We start from the raw sequence: 19645 nt of genomic DNA on the forward strand, positions 1-19645 counted from the left end.
TGATAAAAAAGACCTTAACTGAGAGTGCAGAATGTAAATGACCTGGAAGTACTCACTCTAATTTGAGTAGATGTGTTAGAAGAGAGTCTTCAGACCTGTATTCCTCTGAAAAGTATTAGACCCCTTAAAGAACTTTTTGATTTTAGCTTTTTTGGGGGGAACTCTAACCCTAAGTCATCTCGGTCCTTAAGAAGAAAAGCACCCCTTGACCATCACACTACCACCACAATGTTTGATTGTCACTATGTTATTTTATGTTTATACTGCATATAATGGAACACACAGCATTCAGTGAGTTCCACTTTTATTACATCCATTAAGAGAATAATTTTCCAAAAGCCTTTGGGATCATCAAGATCCTTTTTAGGCAAATGTGAGATGGGTATGTTTTACTTTGGTTAACAGTGGTTCTGACCTTGGAACTATAGATGAATTTGGTAGGTTGGCCACTCCAAGGAAGGTTCCCCACTGTTTCATGTTTTCTCTATTTGTGGATAGTGGTTCTTACTGTGGTTCTCTGGAGTCCCAAAGCATTAGAATTGGTTTTATCATATAATTTAGTGACTTTCTTTGGCATCTGTTCTTGAATTTCTGCTGATAGGGACATGTTGAAGGTTCTGTTTGAGTAATTTCTTAATTACTAAGTAAGCTTTCCAAAAAAGATACAAAAATAAATACAGTTAATCACAATCGGTTAAGGTGTAAGGGATGTTTATTTTTTTGCATTGGACCAGGTTAGTTGGGGTAGCAATTCCCTGTCCTCTTTTGAAAAATGTTATTTTCATGTTTGTAGGTTATCTTTGTCTGATATCAAAAAAGGCTTTGAAGGAGATGAGTCACTTCTGAGACTTTTGTTTTTTGTTTGAATGAAAAAACAGTAAAACAGTAAAAGCATAAATACAATCTTTCTGTGAAGAGAAGGCTTTACTAAAGTTAAAGTGAAGTGATATCATTAGCTGAGAGAAAACATTTTAAAGAACTTGTAGGATTATTTCAACTCTTGTTTTCTGGCGACCTACAGTGCCTTTGTCAACTTCCTTAACATACATTCCCCGAGTTGCTGAGAGACTTGTTAGTCTGGTTTGAGAACATAATTTCTGACAACTACACATGCAATGCTTAATTATCTGGTGCACCGTTTAACTGTGATTAGTCTTCTACCTTTTCAATTCTTTCCATTATTTTGTGAGTGAAAACTCACTAAACAATTTCAGAATGGTCTGAAATACTAGGTCTGAACCCATAACACGTAGAAGCTCCAAGCTGAGGGGCTACAGGAGCAGAAGACCACACAGGGTGTCACGTCTGTCAGCTAGAAACAGGAAACTGAGGCTAAAATTCACACAGACTCGCCAACATTGGACAGTAACAGATTGGAATAATGTCTGGTCTAATGATTCTTGATTTCGGCAGCAACATTTAGGTAATAGGCTTAAAATGTGGTGTTAACAACAAGAAAGCATGGATCCATCCTGCTTTGCATCAATTCAGGCTGGTAGTGGAATAGTGGTGTGTGTCTGTGTGTGTTGGGGGGTAGATTTCATAGCTTACCCGATTATAGTTGTTATTGCCCATCCCTTTATGAACATGGTGTCCCCATGTTCTGATGGCAACTTCCAACTATATACTGTTTTATCTTACTTTACCAGAAGGTCAGAAATAATTTTCACTTCCTTCATGAGAAACTAAAATTAATTTGTTGTCTGTTTGAATTTACATAACAGGTATTTTGGCAACTGGCAACTTTTAAACGCAGGATGCAAACATATTTTCTCTATCACGTACTCAAGCTTTACAAGTTTAATCTTTAAACTCTGAGTCAAGCCTTTAAAACCAGGAAACTCATTAAGAGAAAATGCAAGCAGAATGCAGGAAACAAAAAATAAACTTGGCATAAAGAGAGAAACACAACAGAGATAAACATGCCGGTTTTATTTAACTCAGACTAAAATGTAGTTGATAAAATCAGTAAAAGGTTGTTAGGTTTATTCCATTATTACAGAAGAAACTTCTTGTCTGAATATAAACTATATAATCTCACCCCTTTCAATTCATTGAAAATTAAAAAGTAAATTAAAAAAAGACTCACTGTTCTGATTAAATTCCTGTTTTTAGAAGTCCTTATGTTTTCTTTGACTAGCAAGGAAGCATTTTGAGATGTGAAAATGAATAAAAGTGAAAAAAGTGTGTTTTTTCTTGTTGCTACACAAGTACAAAAAACAAACAAAATTAATCAACATGGACTCATCTGTACCAACTTTATAATATTTTGCATCTATTCAAATTTTAGCTTCTATGACCAAGTCTTAAAAATCTGGAAAACTAAGCAAAATTTACTTTATTCTGCAGATTTTATACTTTCATCAGGAATTTTTCTTGCCTTTTAGTGCACATCTTTTAGTAAATATAGCTTTAGCTGCACACATTTAACTTTGCAGCAAACACAGTCTGATCTCTAGCTAGATAGACTGTCACATATTGTTTGGACATGACAAATAAAAAAATGTAGCATAATGAGCTCACAGCTCTGAGATGCATACATACCACATTAGTTCCACTGCTATGGACCCAATCTAATATTCAAATGCCATAGCACTGACATAAAAATAAACATTATTGTGATGTTTAAGTGCTCTGTCTGCGCTAAAGAAGATCCACTTATCTCAGCAGACTAAAAGCTCAGAGTAGCTCCATCTGAAGAATTCTAAGCTACTGTCTTATTAATTTAGCTGATAATTATTTGCCCAGTTTTCTGTACAAACAGACTGGAAAAGATATTGAAATTACATCTCCAAATCTTTAAGTTTGGAAAAATAAATAAAAAGAGACAGTGACATTACAAAAGTAACATACATATCCTGATGCAGTGCAACACTGGGTATTCTACACCATTCATCCAAACAAAAAAATCAACTTCATCTCTTTACATTAATATCCACATCAGAAGTATTATGTGTTCACAGCAGCTTTATAATCATTTTGATCCTACAAAAGTCTACTATCTTTTATCTGTTAACTGTGCTTTGGGTGACTTGTTTTAAAAGGTAAATCTTTGACTTTCCTGCCTCCACTTTGTGCACATTAACGTTATGTAAAATAAGGAACAAAATTAGTAGCCAACCATAAAAAGATTATGAAATCTTCTGATCAAATGTTGGGATGACAAATGCATTAAACAGATATTACTGCACAGTACTAAATATTTTGAAAACATACGTATAGGTAAGATGAAAATGACAATGCCATATTTTTAAATAAACAAAATGCTGGTTGGTTTAATTGACTGCCTTTTCAAATTAACCATACTTGTCTTTGCTTTGTATTAAGTGTTGGAGGCCGTGGGTACATTAGAAGACACATGGTAGCCATTCGAAGAATCTGCAACAAAATACATTTTACTTAGTTTAAGGTACACAATACACCACCTTATGCAGTATTTAAAATAAATTATCTTCTTGTTCACATTTTTTAACTTTACAGCTTTAAAACGTAATGTATGTTATTGGGATTTTATGGGACAGAGCAACAAATGTACTGCATAATTGTGAAGTTAAAAGAAAATAAGTTAGTATTTGGCTTGCCATCGTTAGTACTTCGTAGTACTTCTGTAATTAGAGCAGCAAGTCCTTTTGAGTATGTCAACCTGCATTGCACATCTACAGACATTTTTGCCCATTCTTTGCAAAATAGATCAAACTTAGACTGGATGGAAAGCTTATGTTAATATATATTTTTTGCAGCCTCTAACACATTTTCCTGTAGTTACTTCCATTTATTTTCCTATGAACTCTGACCACCTTCCCCTTCCCTGCTGAAGAAAAGCATCCCACTGATGCTGACCCAATGATGCTGCCACTACCGTGTTTTACCACGGGGATTAAGTTCTAAGTGTCATTTTTCCACCACACAAGTTTCATTTCACTCTCATCTAACCAAAGCACATTCTTTCACATGTTTGCCATATCCCTGACATGACTGCTGATGCACTTTAAACAGGATGTCTTAAACCTTTCATTTAACATTTGATTTTTGGAGTGCACGATTAATAGTGTCAGGTCAAAATATTCTTGCACTTGAGGTGTGGATCTTGGGCATCTTTATGTTCTCCTTGTCTGGCCAGTTAGTGCATGTGGACGGCCATTTCTTGGTGAGTTTGTGTTTGTGCCATGCCCCATTTTCAGATGAGTGATCTTTAAAGCTGTTTTCTAACCTAACCCTGCTTTAAACTTCTCCACAACTTTCATCCTGAGTTGTCTGCTGTTCTCATATACTTGTACACTACGGACTAAAATAGAGCTTTAAGTATGTATATTGTAAAAACAAAAATAAAAAAGGTTTTTTTTTTGTCTGACATACGTCTTCGTTTTCTCAGTCTCCTGAAAAAGTTTCCAACTCCACTGGATAGGGTTCCAGTACCGGTGCTCTAAAACAAGAATAAAAGTAAATGTGAGAAGCCCTAAAACTAAACAATGAGCTAAATAAATTAGGAAAAGAAAACTTACGGTTGTTCTGCCTTGGGAGGTAGCTAGCTGAGATGGTGTTAATGCTGACCGCACCTGAAAAGTTTTTTCCTTCAGTTAGTTTAGTACTTTAAGAACCTTAGGAATTATGTAGAACAAGGAAAGAACGCTCTTTATGAAATAAACCCAATGACTGATTCCACTCCAATGTCTGTGCTTTAAATTCCAATTTTTATTGTATTATCTTGTAAAGTTAACAAAATCCGGACAGCTAAGACAAACTCACCGTTCTGTCCAATAGTGTTCCAAACACCAGAATGAAGAAACCCTTTTGAAACACACATGGTGTACGTGACATACCACAAAATAATCATTTTATTTTCATTACAATATTAATAAACCATCAGTGTGAGAATATAAAAAGTTATTAAACATGAAATGTTACCTGCAGTGAATTGAACAATGCAAATGTTATATGGATCCCCTTGTTTTGTGGGCTGACCATGGTTCCAACTCCCAAACCCCAAGTAAGTCCAAAAAATGGAGTGAGCACAGCCAAACTCCTGGCGATCACCACCAGCACATGTTTCTCTCCTGCTTGGGCAGCATTCTCCCCTACTCTTCTCCTCAGCAGTTTGGCTATCACCACAATTAGGATGATAAGGTTTATCACCACTATCATAAGTGCGGGGATCACAAACCCAAGCAGAGCTTTGGACCCATCCCAGTTGAGCCAACAGACAACATTTTCCCGGATGTATTGATGTGAAGGGGCAGTTGCAGCTATGGTTATTGTTGCAATGATCAGAGGTGCACCATATCCCAAACAGAATCCAATTATCAGCATGGACATTTTAGACAGCCCTCCTTCAAAGACGTTGACAGTTCGGTAGAGCAACAGCAGTCCTGATGCTAACATCCAAAAGAACAGGGCAAGGTAGAAAAAATGGATAAAGAAGGTAGTTGCTGTGCATGCTGACTCATTTTTTGTTTTTGAAATGGCTGCTCCAATGATGAACCAAATGTCTGCAATCAGGAGAGAGACTGCGATATTAACGATAGAGACGTGACGCAAATATGATGTTGTGTTCCTTCTTATTTTTCTCCATACAATGCCTTCAATTATGAGACATATGACCAAGCAGGCGATAGATATGCCAACTCCAATGTAGGTTATGATGTCCAACGCACGATCGTCAGGACTGGAAGGTGACATTAGAATAGAAAACGAGGTGGTGTGGTTACAGTTGCAGCTGACTGTTCCATTTATACTGTCTACAAATGAGCAGCCATCATTGCTCCATCCTCCAAGACCGTCAAACAGGTCAAATTTCCAGAAAACACATTTAGGGTTTCCCAGGGTATCATTCAAAACATCAAACGCAATCGATATGTTTGTAATGTCAGAATTTGGACGAATAAGTGCAACTTTTCCATTGATAACAGCAGATGATAAGGTAGCTTTTTCTCTTGCAGGAAGCACGGTGTCCATGGAAGCAAATAATATTACAGTGATTGACTGCTTGCCTCCCCCAGCTTCTGGTATGTCTATTTCCACTGAGGAATTAAAGTCTTCACTGAAAAAGTTTGTGAAATTAGTTTTAGTGAAAATAATATGCGGTGTATTTATCTTCAGAGGTTGATTGACAACACTGGTTGTTATTCCTTCAAAAGCTCTCAAAAACAAAGAGCTGGCAAATTTGTTTTGTTTGTTTGTACTGTTTTCATTGTTCAGGTTAAGCCATGACTTTCTTGCTGTGTCAGTGGTAAGAATGCCTGCACTTTCCATGATGTTCTGTAAAACAACAAAAGAAGAACATATATTTCTACATCTGTGGCACACATTTTGTGGAAAAGAAAATTGTGACACAAAAACAGTGGCATTTTTTTTCATAAATAGCACCCAGTGCAAGTCCTATTAAATTGTGTCCAAAAGATCTGAGTTTCTGGGGTAGGATAAAACGCAGTGCAGTCACACACAAAACACATTGGCTAACCTCCCTATTCTTGGCAGCAAACAGGAGGTGCATACTTAACACATGGTGCGCCAAAATCCCCACCGACTTCACATGTATATTGTAAAATCAATAGAAAACATGTTCAGAGCACAACTGATAGACAAGTTATACTTTTAACCTGGTGTTTGTGCACTTCCCTTTTTAATGCTGCCCTGGGACACTGTCTATATAATCCATTTCAAAAACCACCACTGCACACAAATTTTCACTACCTACCTTTGTGGATTCTTCAAATATTGTGATATTTAAAGAATCAGCCCTCTTGGCGACATTTTCTAAGATCTGAACCATGGCTCTGATGGTGGCTGGAGAATCAGTTATGGTCTTAGTGTTGTTGATAGCTGCATCCTTGAGATCTTTCAGGAATCCTGGCAGGGTAACTTCATCCAATTCCTGTCCCATTTCAAGAACGGAATATTTATTATTACAAGTTATTGAATGGCTTAAATCTAAATCACTTGGAACTGTTATTACTCTTATAAAATGCAGAAAGATATGTAACCCTGTATCATTTTATATTTCGGTTTTTTAGGCTCATAAATGCAAGCTTTTGATCAATTAGGTGTTGGATTTAAAGCTGTTTTATTTAGTTTTCTTAGATTTAGAATATCGATATTAAGCACAGGAAGCTGTATTATTGAGATAAAATGCCATAAAATTATTTGAAATGACAATAACATAATTAAAGTTCATCAAATAATACCATATTATCTGTTAATCTGTGGAAGCTATCTAGTTGTGCTTTATACTCAGGTGGAAGACAAATTCCTCATGTCCTCAAATGTTATAGTTTTAGGTCTTAACATTGAAGCAAATAAAATGTTTCATGAAGAAGAGGAAGGACTCTATCAACAAGTTTCAGACACATAAGATGAAGTGGATTACCTCTGACTGAAGGAGCAGGTTATGTATAACTTCTAGAACACAGTTGTCTTGGAAATCTTGATATGTGCCATCAATCTTACAAACCGCTGTTTTGTTTCCCACTTTGCCCTTTTCACAGGATGCAACAGCTTCAAAATCTAACTGTCCGGCACTGAAATCCTTAGTGCCTTCACAAACAACTATACAAAAAGAAAAACTGTTTTAGGTGATTTTTAGCTTACTTTCCAATCACAATCCATGCCAATATAAAACCCTAAATTTTTTGTATCCCCTGACAGATTTAGAAATAAAGTATTGTATTTCAACTGTATTTCATCAACAGGTTTCTTCAGAAATATTGCTATTTTGGAGCGGCCCAGTCAAAGTTCCAAATTTAATCTGATTGAGAATCTGTGGAGGGAGCTAAAGATTAGGGTAATGGCAAAGCCTTCCAACCTCAAAGATTTGGAACTCATTACTAAAGATAAGTCCTTAAAATACCATTGGAAACATGCAAAAGACTGCTCTGCATTAACAGGAATGCTTTGATCACTGTAATGTAAGGAATCAGTAGTGGTTCTACTGATTATTAGGAAGGGTATAAATCATTTTCAATATGCAATTTTCTACATTAAATGTGAATACAAACTCAAAAATGTTACCTCTTACACATCATCGCAGTGTCTTTTGGGAGAGGTCTGAGTCATTTCCAATCAGAAACCAATTTCTTAGTTGAATGAGAATATGTTTAAATCTAAATCAACTAGGGGTATAAATAATTTGGGGCTTTACTGTATACATGGCATGGATTGTATTTTACTTTTTGAGGTTCTGTTGTATGAATAAATACCCACCATTTGGGGTTAATGTCAATATGATTGTTTCTTTGGCCCCTGAGTTTGTCACTTGACAGGTTATTGTCTTTTGCTGTGTGGTGCATCCCTTAGGGGCTGTGTACACATAGCTGATTTCTGAATCTGGAGAAAGGGCTAAATCACAGAATTATAAAACTTTGTTTAGAGTGCAGTTCAGAGCAAATATTCACAGTCTGAAACTTTTACATAGTATATTATCATAAAGCCATAAATTATGTGATTGTTTAACATTTACTTGGAAGATCCGGGCCATTAAATTGAACCTTGTAATCACTGTTGACAGAACACTGCAGTGTCACAGAATCCCCACATTTCACTGTTCCTCTGACAGGGTCCACAAAGATCAGGGGTGCTAGTTTGGACTTTAAGACGCTGCTCTGTGTAAAAGTGGCACCGTCTGCCCGGTTCATCTTACATACATATGTTCCTGAAAGACAAAAACAAAATTATCATTGTCGACCTAATTTTCCAAAGTAAGACATTTAATTGCTGTTTATTGTATGACAACAAGATAGTTGCTATCTTTTTTTTTTTTAACCTTACAAGCTGCTACATTTCAGCACAATAATTGCGGTTATTATTGGATCCAGGTAAACAGCTGTACTGTAGGCCTATACATTTCATACCTTCATGAATGTCAAAAAACTTTCTGATCGTGTATTTCGATGTTCCGTCTTGACTGGGTTTGTCAGTTTGGATGATCTTGTCTTTAAATGTCCACTCCACCGTCAGGTTTGAACCGAAATTAGTAGGAGGAGGTCCACATGTCACAATTACAGAATCTCCAGCAATTATTTGCTCTGAAGGAACTGAAGTATTAAATGTTTTAGTACCTGTGTGACAGAAATATTGAAATAAATTATAAACAATTATCTTCCCACACTGGCTTATAAATCTATATGAGAACATAATGAGACAGTGGCCCAGATTTGTTGAGGCTCACTTACTGACAAACCTCACAGGATACTTTTCTGCTAGTTGGTTCAACATTTCATCTATTACTAATTGAACTTGTGTTCCACCCTGAGAAGAACTGCTGAGAGTAAAGTCAGCGATGGTACTTCCAGACCTGGAACACAGAATTGGATCTGTTTAACTGAATCTTGTTCAGGGGTCACAAACATGGCAACCAAATGTAATTTGAGATGACACAGTCATAAAACATCTTATGAAAAGCATCATCCTTGAACTTTATACATATCTTATCATCTGTTATTGTAAGCCATGAAAAGCTTCCAGGGTTGCATTTTTTAGTAATCTGACAGTCAATGATGTGGTTGTGGCCTGACTGAATAAGCAAGGACTCACAGCAGCAATGGTACCAACTCAAACATAAGATTATAGCATAATACACAAAAGATTGAAATGCATTTGGTCACATAGTAAACAGGCACACTGATGGGGAAAGGTAGTGGTGTTGATTTGTTTTCTTTATTAAATAAGCAAACACCAGTGTGATGAAATATTGCCTCCTCAGTTTTTGTTCTGGATACATCCTGAATAAAAGTCTGTTGAAAGCTGAGATCGTATTTTGATAAATGTAACTCAGGTATGGAAAAACGTAATAGCTCCTTTTCTATTACTGTTGGAAGCCCTAGAATTTTAAAAGCCCAGGGCTCATTTCGATACAATTCTACTTTGATAATTTCCCATTCCTGTGACCTTGCTTTCACTGGTAAGACGTCCTAGACTGGGGTAATTCTTTCCAGATTTACCCCAGGGTTGTTAAATGGGAGGGGTTGTGTGCAGCAAGGCATTGCACCATCAGCAGCAGTGATGGCAGAGGTGAATCTACATGTTCACTGTTTTTATACCATTAATTTATCATAGAAAGTGGTTTAAAATGTTTTTAAGTGAGAAAGTAGACCTCAAAACCTTATCTGTGCAGTCAGTTGATCAGAATTAGCGTTCTAGTTCCAGGTTTGGATGCACTTTCCCAAAAGCTCCCAGTGATTCTCTTCACCCTTGTGTCCTGCCATCATCTACTCCGCTGATTAGATAGTCAAGGTATCAGTTCCCTGAACTTCTAAACTGATTATCTGTTATTTTTGTTTTTTGTTTATTCTAATAAAAATGTTACTGGACATTTTGCTGTTTGTGCTGTAGATATCTCATATTAGTTTACCTGATTATTGTGTGAGCAAGAGAAAAATAAGTGTGTTAAATCAGAATTTAGTAGTTATTGTAAATGAATCATGCAGTTGTAAATCAACAACTCTGGTTAGATGCAACTTAAGGAAGAATGGAAGGAATTATTCAGCTGTATAAAGCTAGTCACCATCTATTTGTAGGTTGAAACAAAAAATAATTTATAAGTTAATAGCTTGTTAAAGGTGGCCTTACTCATTTTTCTCTCTTTAAAAGACTGCACTATACCTGGATTCAATGTATAGGGAAATCTTGAAGTATGTTTGGCAAAATGACAGATGGCTCCATCAGGTACAAGACAACCAAAACTACAATTACACTATTACAAATTACAAATTACAAATACACTATTTACTATGTTGAATTAACAAATATGTCCCCTTGTGGATCTAAAATGGCTGCCTTTATGCAGGGTTTGGACAATGGCCCTAAGATGCTCATATATAGGTTGATTGGTTAATAAAGTGGGTTGAAATTTCCCAGACCTTGGTCAAGGCAGGGGTAGGGGCAAATTGTTTGAAACCTTTGCTGCAGCTACAATAACAAAATACATTGACAAATGTTTTGGGATGGACTAAAATAAATCATTAAAATATGCTAATGATCTGCATGAACTAGCATGAACTTTAGTATTTACCAGCAACTTAAATAGCATATCATTTTGAAAAATATATTTCTGCATATATGATGTAAACTATAAATTAAGACTTACCGTAAGGTCAGATTTGTTACGCTACAGTCTTTTGACAAGTGCTGTTGACAATTTGTTTTAGTCTGTTTGAGACAATAACATGGTCAAAGAAAAAGTAAATGTAACATTCTGTATAATAAATTTATCCATGTTAAAAAACTGAAATGAAAAATGGCTTACAGCATTAAGAATATCTTTGTAAACATCACTGTTTTGTGTATTGAATGAGTCCTTGAAATCCATGTTCAGAATAATGTTCCCTTTTACAGCAAAGGTTTTAGTTGTTGTGGCTACTGGTGTTGTTGCGTTTGTCACCATGGTAATATCCGGTGTTGTTATGTTTGTCACTGTTGTCACTTCTGGTGTTGTTGCTGTTGAAAAAGGGGAGGAAAATGAATACTCAAAATGTCAGTGATAGCTTTGATCCATTAAGTCCTTTCAAACAAAAAAAATAATAGTTGCAAAACAAGGAGCCAAAATATTTATGTTTAAAATCTCCTGATACAACCTTTTAGTTCAAGAGTTTATGATGCTATTAAGCCTAACAGGGTTTTTAGGGTCTGTAAGAGTAAAATGGGGCCAGAGAATCACAGATCCTTCACCATAAGTAAAAGTGGGCATTAAGGGGCTTTTCCATAAATATCTTTTTATTTAATGTTAGACCACCTGGAGTGTTAGTTGCTAAAAAGGTCAGTCTTAATCCCCTTCAACATCATAGTTAGATCATGTACGTTGCTGGAATTGTCGGAACAAAGGGAAGTCCCTCACAACTTGCGGGGAATTTTCCCAGAATTGACCTCTATGTAGTTATCTTTTAGTGTTTTAAAGACAAGCAAGTTGTTGCACATCACCCTCAGCATGTTATTGTCTTCATTGGATTTTACTGATTAACATTGTTTTCAGATCAGATGAACAATGGAGAAAAATAAGATACTGTTGTTCTGTTTGCAGCTGGGGACTGAATAGCTACTGCAGCTGCTGTTGTCTTTGATATATACTACATCAATTCAATTCAATTCAAAAATACTTTTTTAATCCCAAAGGGAAATTAAATGTTGTTGTAGCTCATTATGAGGGTTTCCTGAAAGAGCCGTTGTAGATGCTGATGGCTGTGGGCAGGAAGGATCTCCTGTAGCGCTCCGTCTTACAACAGTTCTGAAGAAGCCTCTGTTGTTGTAGGACAGTCTCATGAAGAGGATGCTCAGGGTTCTCCATAATGTTCTTCATTTTATGAAGAATCTGTCTTTCCACAATGATCTCCAGAGGTTCCAGAGGAGTCCCCAAAACAGAGCCAGCCTTTTTTATCAGCTTGTTGAGGTTTTTTAAGTCCCTGGCTCTGATGCTGTTTCCCCAGCAGATGATGGCAGAAGAGATCACACTTTCCACAACAGACTTATAGAAGATATGCAGCATCTTGCTGCAAACACCAAAGGACCTAAGCTTCCTCAAGAAGTACAGTCTGCTCTGTCCCTTCTTGTAGATGGCTTCACAGCTGCATCTCCACTCCAGTCTGTTGTCCAGGTGAACACTGAGGTATTTATACTCCTCCATCACCTCCACTTCTTCTCCCATTATAGAAATAGTTTTTGACTTATTCCTGTTTCTCTTAAAATCTACAATCATCTCCTTCGTTTTAGTCATGTTCAAAATGAGATGATTGTTTCCACACCATGCCACAAAGCACCACCTTCCTGTACTCAGCTTCTTGTCCATCTCTGATCCACCCCATGACTGCAGAATCATCCGAGTATTTCTGCAGATGACAGGAGTCTGTCTTGTACTGGAGGTCTGAGGTGTACACAGTGAAAAGGAATGGTGAGAGTACAGTCCCCTGTGGTGCTCCTGTGCTGCTGACTACCTGGTTAGACTCACAACCCTTCAGTCTCACAAACTGTGGTCTGTTTGTCAGGTAGTCTTTGATCCAGGAGATTGTTGAGGCCTCCACCTGAGTCTTCTGGAGTTTCTGACAAAGCAAATCAGGTTGGATTGTATTAAATGCACTGGAGAAATCAAAGAACATGACCCTCACAGTGCTACTGACTTTGTCCAGATGACAGTGGATTTGTTGAAGCAGGTGTATGATGGCATCTTCAACTCCAACTCCACAGCGATAAGCAAACTGAAGGGAGTCCTGATGGTTTACTGTTTGCTTACTCAGGTGGGTCAACAGGAGTCTCTGTAGGACCTTCATGATGTGAGATGTCAGGGCAACAGGTCTATAGTCATTGAGGACTGATGGGTTTTCTTTGGTACCGGAACAAGACAGGAGGTCTTCCACAACACTGGGACCTTCTTCTGGGCCAGGCTAAGGTTGAAGAGGTGCTGCAGAATCCCACAGAGCTGCTTTGCACAGGCCTTCAGGACTCTAGGGCTGACATGATCTGGACCTACAGCCTTATTCCGATTCAGTCTCTCCAGTTGCATCTTCACTTGACTTCTTGAGACACACAGGTGGAAGGGGGAAGCAAAGGAAGCATCAGCATCTTCTGATATGGTTGAAGGCAAACATGTAGAAGCAGTAGGTTCTATGGCTGAGGTGGAAGATAAAAAATGTGAGGTGTTACTGGACAGCTGTGGGTCAAAGGAAGGTGGAATGTCTGTTTGGCTGTGAGCAGGACAGGAGGATGCGAAGCTTGTTTCTGAACTGAACCTATTGAAGAATGTGTTCAGTTCATTGGCTCTGCCCAGACCTCCATCGGTCTGATCATCCTTCTGCTTGAAGCCTGTGATCTTCTTCATACCTGTCCACACATCTCTGATATTGCTTGCTCTCCAGCTTCTTCTTGTACACCTCCTTGCTGTCTCTTATCTTGACTTTAAGTTGCTTTTGTATACTCGTCCATAATTCCCTGTCTCCCTCTCTGAAGGCTCTTTTTTTCTTGTTAAGCAGGTCCTTCAGGTCACTGGTGATCCAAGGTTTGTTATTGGGGAAGCATCTCACGGTTCTGGTGGGGATGATGTTATCCACGCAGAAGTTTATATAGTCGGTTACACACTCAGTCATGGCATTGATGTCCTCTCCATGTGGCTGGCACAGTGTGTCCCAGTCTGTAGCCTCAAAGCAACCTTGCAGAGCTTCTTCAGTTTCCAGTGACCATTTTCTCACAGTCCTCTTTATTACTGGTTGCCTCTGAACAAGGGGCTTATATTTCGAGCAGAGAAAAAGAAGATTGTGATCTGATTTGCCTAGAGGAAGTCTTGCTGAAGAGATGTATGAGTCCTTGACATTTGCATAAAACAAATCCAATGTTTTGTTTTCTCTGGTAGAGCAGCTGACAAACTGTTGAAACGTTGGAAGTGTAGCAGAGAGTGAAGCGTGGTTAAAATCACCAGAAATTGCCACAAAAGCATTGGGGTTTTGTGTCTGTAGCTTAGCAACAACTGAGCTGATGGCATCACATGCAGTGTCGGTAACAGCGGAAGGTGGAACATAAATTGTTGCCAAAACAACACTGGTGAACTCTCTGGGTAAATAATATGGATGAAAACTTACTGCCAACAATTCAATATCTGGACTGCAGAGATGACACTTCACAGTTACATGTCCTGGATTACACCATCTGTTGTTCAGAAGTACTGCCAGTCCACCTCCTTTACATTTGCCACTCCTCTTTAAATCTCTGTCTGCTCGTATGGTTAAAAAGACCGGCAGAGAGACGCTGGATATGATCCTGCAGCCATGTCTCAGTAAAACACATAATACTGCATGCCCGATACTCTGGCTGGGTCCTTTCTAGGGCTTGGAGTTCATCCAACTCATTTCCCAACGATCTCACATTGCCCATCATAATCGACGGAAGAGATGGTTTGAACTTCCTCCTTCTCTCTCTTCTCTTAGCTCCTGCTCTGCATCCACAGCATCTCCTTTTCAACTCATCAGGGATTTGGGGTTGTAGTTGAAGTATTATTTGAGCTTTTGACATATTAATCAGCTGCTCCCGGCTGTAAGAAACAACCCCGTTGCCATGGCAATGCATAATAACAAATGTCCAAAAATAGAAAGTATTAAGAAAAATCCTCCAAGCTGCACAGCATCCGACACCGGAGTGGACAGTCGTCCAAAAAAAATCAACTGTATCCACCACAAGAGGAATAGTTCCCAAAAAAGAATACATCGGAATCTGAAGTCACAGAGCTACTCCAACCTGCTGCCACCTTGAGCAGCGCAATTCTAGAACATTTACTCACAAAAAATGATTGCCTCTTATAAGTTATAGTGGTTACGGTTTTATGACTATTTTCTGAGGTGGAGTGGGGGCGTAATAAGGGTGGTCAGTATTAACCTCCATTCTGTCAGGATCTTTCAGCTGATCGTAAGCTGTGATGAACACATGTAGATAACATCTTATGTTTGTTATGGATACCAAGTGACCCCAAGATGCAATTTTTAATGCAATTCTGTAACAGTCCAATCTTGTTTTACCTCACATAACATTCTTGTGATTGTGCATAATGGCAAGATAAAATTGGGTCCTTGCCCAAACTAGTTTTTCTGTTCTGTTTTTTTTTTAAATTAGTTATTGCTTCTGTTGTAGATTTCAGAAAGTTTAAACAAGGAAATATTTTCCTGTAGCTTATTTGTGACTTATAAAGCTCAAAACACATGAGTGTCTTTTCGAAAAGGATCTGAGGCACAACATGTTTATATCCCAAGGAAACAGGAAGTCATGAATTACTGATTCTTGGGCACTGTGAGCAACTCAAAAAAGGAAAATGTGCATTTAATATAAAAATAATCCAAAATTATTATTATTAAAATAAGGTATATTACACTTGCATACAATATATTTAGATAAATGTTTTTCTGAAGATTCAAATATAAAGTTTAAAAAAATTACACTCCAGGCAGTGTCTTCAGATCTTGAATCATCCCTTATGTCTGCTGCTACTGCTGCTCAGCTTCGCCTCAGATATTTCACTAAGTGCTGTATATATACTGTAAGCCTGGATTTACACTGTATATGCTTTGCTGCACTCCGCTCTGACCGCAGACTTCTCTGCCCTTCTGATTTACATCTGCACTGAAGCCCAGAGGAGCTCCAAGAAATATCTGCAGATTGTGCAATAAAAGCATATGATAAATGCAGTAGCAAGTCCAAAACAACTCATTCTGTGGAAGTTAAACCAGTTAAAACTGCTTTACTTTTCATTTTATCCATCCAGATATTTTCCTATGTTTTGTTCTATAATGGGTGAGTTCAATGAGTGCAGCAAAGCTATATTTGTTGCTTAGTTTGGTGCATTTAGTGTTTAATTGCTTGGTTTAGAATACCATAGTGAATGTATATAGACCAGTACTAAACTACTTTATTTAATGTAAACAATTGCTAATATGTACGTGTATATATAAATAAATGTAATGTATGTATTTATTGATATAGTGAGATCTAGTCTGTCTTTAGTGAATTGTTTTAAAATCCAAATATTGTGCTCATTCTGTTTCCTGTTGGTGCGGTATGATTTATTTATAATTGACTCCGGTTGTGCTGCGGCATCCGGCAAAAATAGACTGGTCGAATTAGATGTCCGTCCATCTGCACGCCGTAGCACTTGTGCACTGCCATTTGATGAAAGATGACTTTCTTCTTCTGACTCTGCTTTGTTTCTTGCTGACAGTGACTGAAATTTATCTGAAGAAACATCAGACTGTGCTACTGTCTGTGTTGTCAACCATTGTAGCAACAGTCAGTTTATGTGCCAGGGTTCCCCTTTTACGTCATAAAAGAGCGCAAAGTAGTCTGGAAGTGCTTCTTTAGTGAAATTTATGACCATATATCCTTATGTAAAGTGTAAACAGTGAAAGTTATATTCTACAAAGCAAGCTTTGTGGAACCACTAAGACAGACGTCATTTAACTTCTTTAAAATTGTGAAAAAATCAACCCATTCTTGTTAAAATGCCAGTTCAAAAGTTACCCATGAATAATCACTTCAGGGCTTTTTCTACCATTAACAGAACATAATAACAATAATGCATTCTGTATATCCTGCTTAGCTGAAAAACAAACAAACAAATCTATTAGAAGGAAAACAAATGTAGATACATAAAAAGCTTGGTTGAACAGTAAACAGCCTTAAATTAATACTTTCTTGAAGTATGTTCTGATTCAGTTTAAGGCCTTTGGGTTAAACACGAGACGTCGTTTAAGTTCTCATGCCTAGAACTACATACATTAGAATCTGCACTAAAATACCTTATATTGCATAAATAATTGAATCAAAATAGGAGAAAATTTCAAACTTTAGGCTTGCAATGAAAAAGAATATGCCAACAGACCAGGGAACCTGAGAATTTTCACAGTACCAGGAGAAAGGGATCACTTTCTGCAGTCGTTACAAGTTCACAGCCAGAACTTAATTTGTAATATATTTTGAGTCATACCATATATTGTTGTTGAAGGAGATGGTGTTGTTGAATTTGGCATTGCTGTTGTTGTTGTCAATACTGTAAATAGAAAATATATACATTAATACTCTTACATGCCCTTATGTAAAGTGTAAACAGTGAAAGTTATATTCTACAAAGCAAGCTTTGTGGAACCACTTAGACAGATGTCATCTAGCTGTTTAAAATTGTGAAAAAAACAAAAACTCTTTGTTACAATGCCAGTTCAAAATTTACCCATGAAAAATCACTTCAGGCCTTTTTCTATCTTTAACGGAACACAATAACAATAATGTATTCTGTGTATCCTGTTTAGCTGAAAAACAAATAAACAAATCTGCTGTAACCTGGTTGAATAGTAAACAGTCATCAATAATTGGATGACACAACCCATAATCTTGGAGAATCAACGGGTTTGATATTTATAGACAAAGTGGTCTGTGATGGGTGGTTTGTTATTGTGTGTTTATTTGGCAAAGCTAACTACTAGTGATATCACACAAACTGGATGTTCCACATAATTTTTAAGGAGACAATAGGGAACAGGCGAGGTATACTGCCAAGAGCCTTGCACATACACTGAAGGAGCTGCAGGCATTCCTGGTTAGTACTAGTTTTGTGGCTAGTTTTGTTCACTTGGCAGATTAAGACTTTGTTAAAACCTGTTTTTAGGAAAAGATCAAAAACCTTGACTCACACCACAGGTTTTCATGTTTTACATACCTGGAGTAACGGTTGGGCAGATAGAGTCATCTGTGGGTCAATAAGAAATTAAATATTTGAGTTTTTGTCCAGAAAAATCTAAAACATTAATGTATATTCAAAATAAAATCACCTAGACACAAATCTTTTGTGTAATTAAAATAAAAGAACAGTATTTATGTACTGGCACTACACAAACCTCTACATAACTGGGGTTAAAGATTTCACTTACTGGTGATAGGCTGACAGAACTTGTTGTCAGAGGGAAGTCCATATATGCATGTACAGGTTCTACTGCTCACATTATTGCATGAATTGCTGTTGTTGCACTTGTCACATGGCCAAGCAAAATCATCCTCACAGTTACAAAGCAGTCCGTTGGTGGAGTTTGGAGAGCATGCTGTATGTTTCATAGAAGGAATGTCATTGGATTGTTTATTATTAGCACCATTGCTTTATGTGGTTTGGTATTCAACAGTACACATTACAGGTTCTTCTCATAGGGGACTTCTCTTTTGTGGTAGCTAACCCTACGGTACGTCTGATCTGCACTGCTTTCAACAGATTTAAATGCTGATTTAACAACCAAAGAAAAAAAGCATGGGAAATGCTTACACCTATCCTCCAACCACTGTTTAACAATGCATAAGCAAAAAAGTAACCTTTATAAACTGTTCAGAACCTACATTTATTGTTAAATATGCTTTTATAGAACAACTAATAAATCTAGGTGGCAAGTGTGGGATTGAGGAAGGGGAATAGAGGCTGTGGTTCTTTACCCACTTGTAACATCTGATTAAGGAGAAAGAGCCACATGGGACACATACCCTGTCTCACCCTGGTATGTCACTTGTAGTCCTATAACTTTAGGTTTTTCCCCAGTCCAGCAGGTCTAAATAAAATAGCTAAATGATCTCGTTAGCATACAGTCAAACTCTAGAGTCCTGCTAATTAAATTCATACTCGCCGTCTCCCGCTACTTCTGGGACCGGGTCGCGGGGCAACAGACTTAGTAGAGACGCTCAGACCTCCCTTTCCCCAGACACCTCATCCAGCTCCTCTGGATGGTGCCAATGCGTTCCCAGACCAGCCAAAAGACGTAGTCGCTTCAGCGTGTCCTGGGCCGTCCCATGGGCCTCCTCCCAGTAGGACATGGCTGGAATACCTCCCAGGGGAGGCATCCAATACAGATACCTGTGCTACCTTAACTGACTCCTCCCGATGTGGTAAAGGAGCGGCTCTACTCCAAGCTCCTCCCGGATGGCCGAGGTCACGCTATCTCTAAGGGAGTGCCTGGCCACCCTGCGGAGGAAGCTCATTTCAGCTGCTTGTATCTGGAATCTTGTTGTTTTGGTTGTGACATAAATTTAATGTCCACAGGTGAGGGTAGTGTGGCTAATGATTTAATCATTGGATGAGGGTGTGATGAGCAGAGATGAAGAGCAACATCTATAGGTTGCAAGACATTTGTCCACCAGGAAGGCACTTTGACAACTCTAAGAC

The 19645-nt window shown here is 37.8% G+C and overlaps 1 protein-coding gene across 1 annotated transcript; it reads right to left on the reverse strand.

Annotated features, from left to right (window-relative positions):
- Nucleotides 1–1917: 1917 nt before the first annotated feature.
- Nucleotides 1918–18534, reverse strand: LOC124882554 (adhesion G protein-coupled receptor F4-like). The gene is made up of 16 exons (XM_047388999.1): nucleotides 18375–18534; nucleotides 18164–18193; nucleotides 17438–17500; nucleotides 11237–11427; nucleotides 11078–11139; nucleotides 9165–9286; nucleotides 8844–9050; nucleotides 8453–8644; nucleotides 8197–8331; nucleotides 7364–7542; nucleotides 6695–6871; nucleotides 4906–6255; nucleotides 4747–4788; nucleotides 4503–4556; nucleotides 4357–4423; nucleotides 1918–3378 (listed from the first exon to the last, which is right to left on the reverse strand). Exons 3-16 carry the CDS (start codon nucleotides 17478–17480, stop codon nucleotides 3323–3325), a joined length of 2877 nt encoding a protein of 958 aa, XP_047244955.1. The 5' UTR covers nucleotides 17481–17500; nucleotides 18164–18193; nucleotides 18375–18534; the 3' UTR covers nucleotides 1918–3322.
- Between the last annotated feature and the right edge of the window lie 1111 nt (nucleotides 18535–19645).

This window comes from Girardinichthys multiradiatus, chromosome 15 (assembly GCF_021462225.1).
Source record: "Girardinichthys multiradiatus isolate DD_20200921_A chromosome 15, DD_fGirMul_XY1, whole genome shotgun sequence".
NCBI lineage: Eukaryota > Metazoa > Chordata > Actinopteri > Cyprinodontiformes > Goodeidae > Girardinichthys > Girardinichthys multiradiatus.

Excerpts from the sequence above, each read along its gene's own strand:
- LOC124882554 (XM_047388999.1), bottom strand. The coding sequence starts at position 17,480 with ATGCCAAATTCAACAACACCATCTCCTTCAACAACAATATATG. Across the intron at positions 11,140-11,236 it reads ACAAAGATATTCTTAATGCT|ACTAAAACAAATTGTCAACA; the intron begins GTAAGCCATTTT and ends TGTCTCAAACAG. Across the intron at positions 6,872-7,363 it reads ACCTGCTCCTTCAGTCAGAG|GAATTGGATGAAGTTACCCT; the intron begins GTAATCCACTTC and ends GAAATGGGACAG.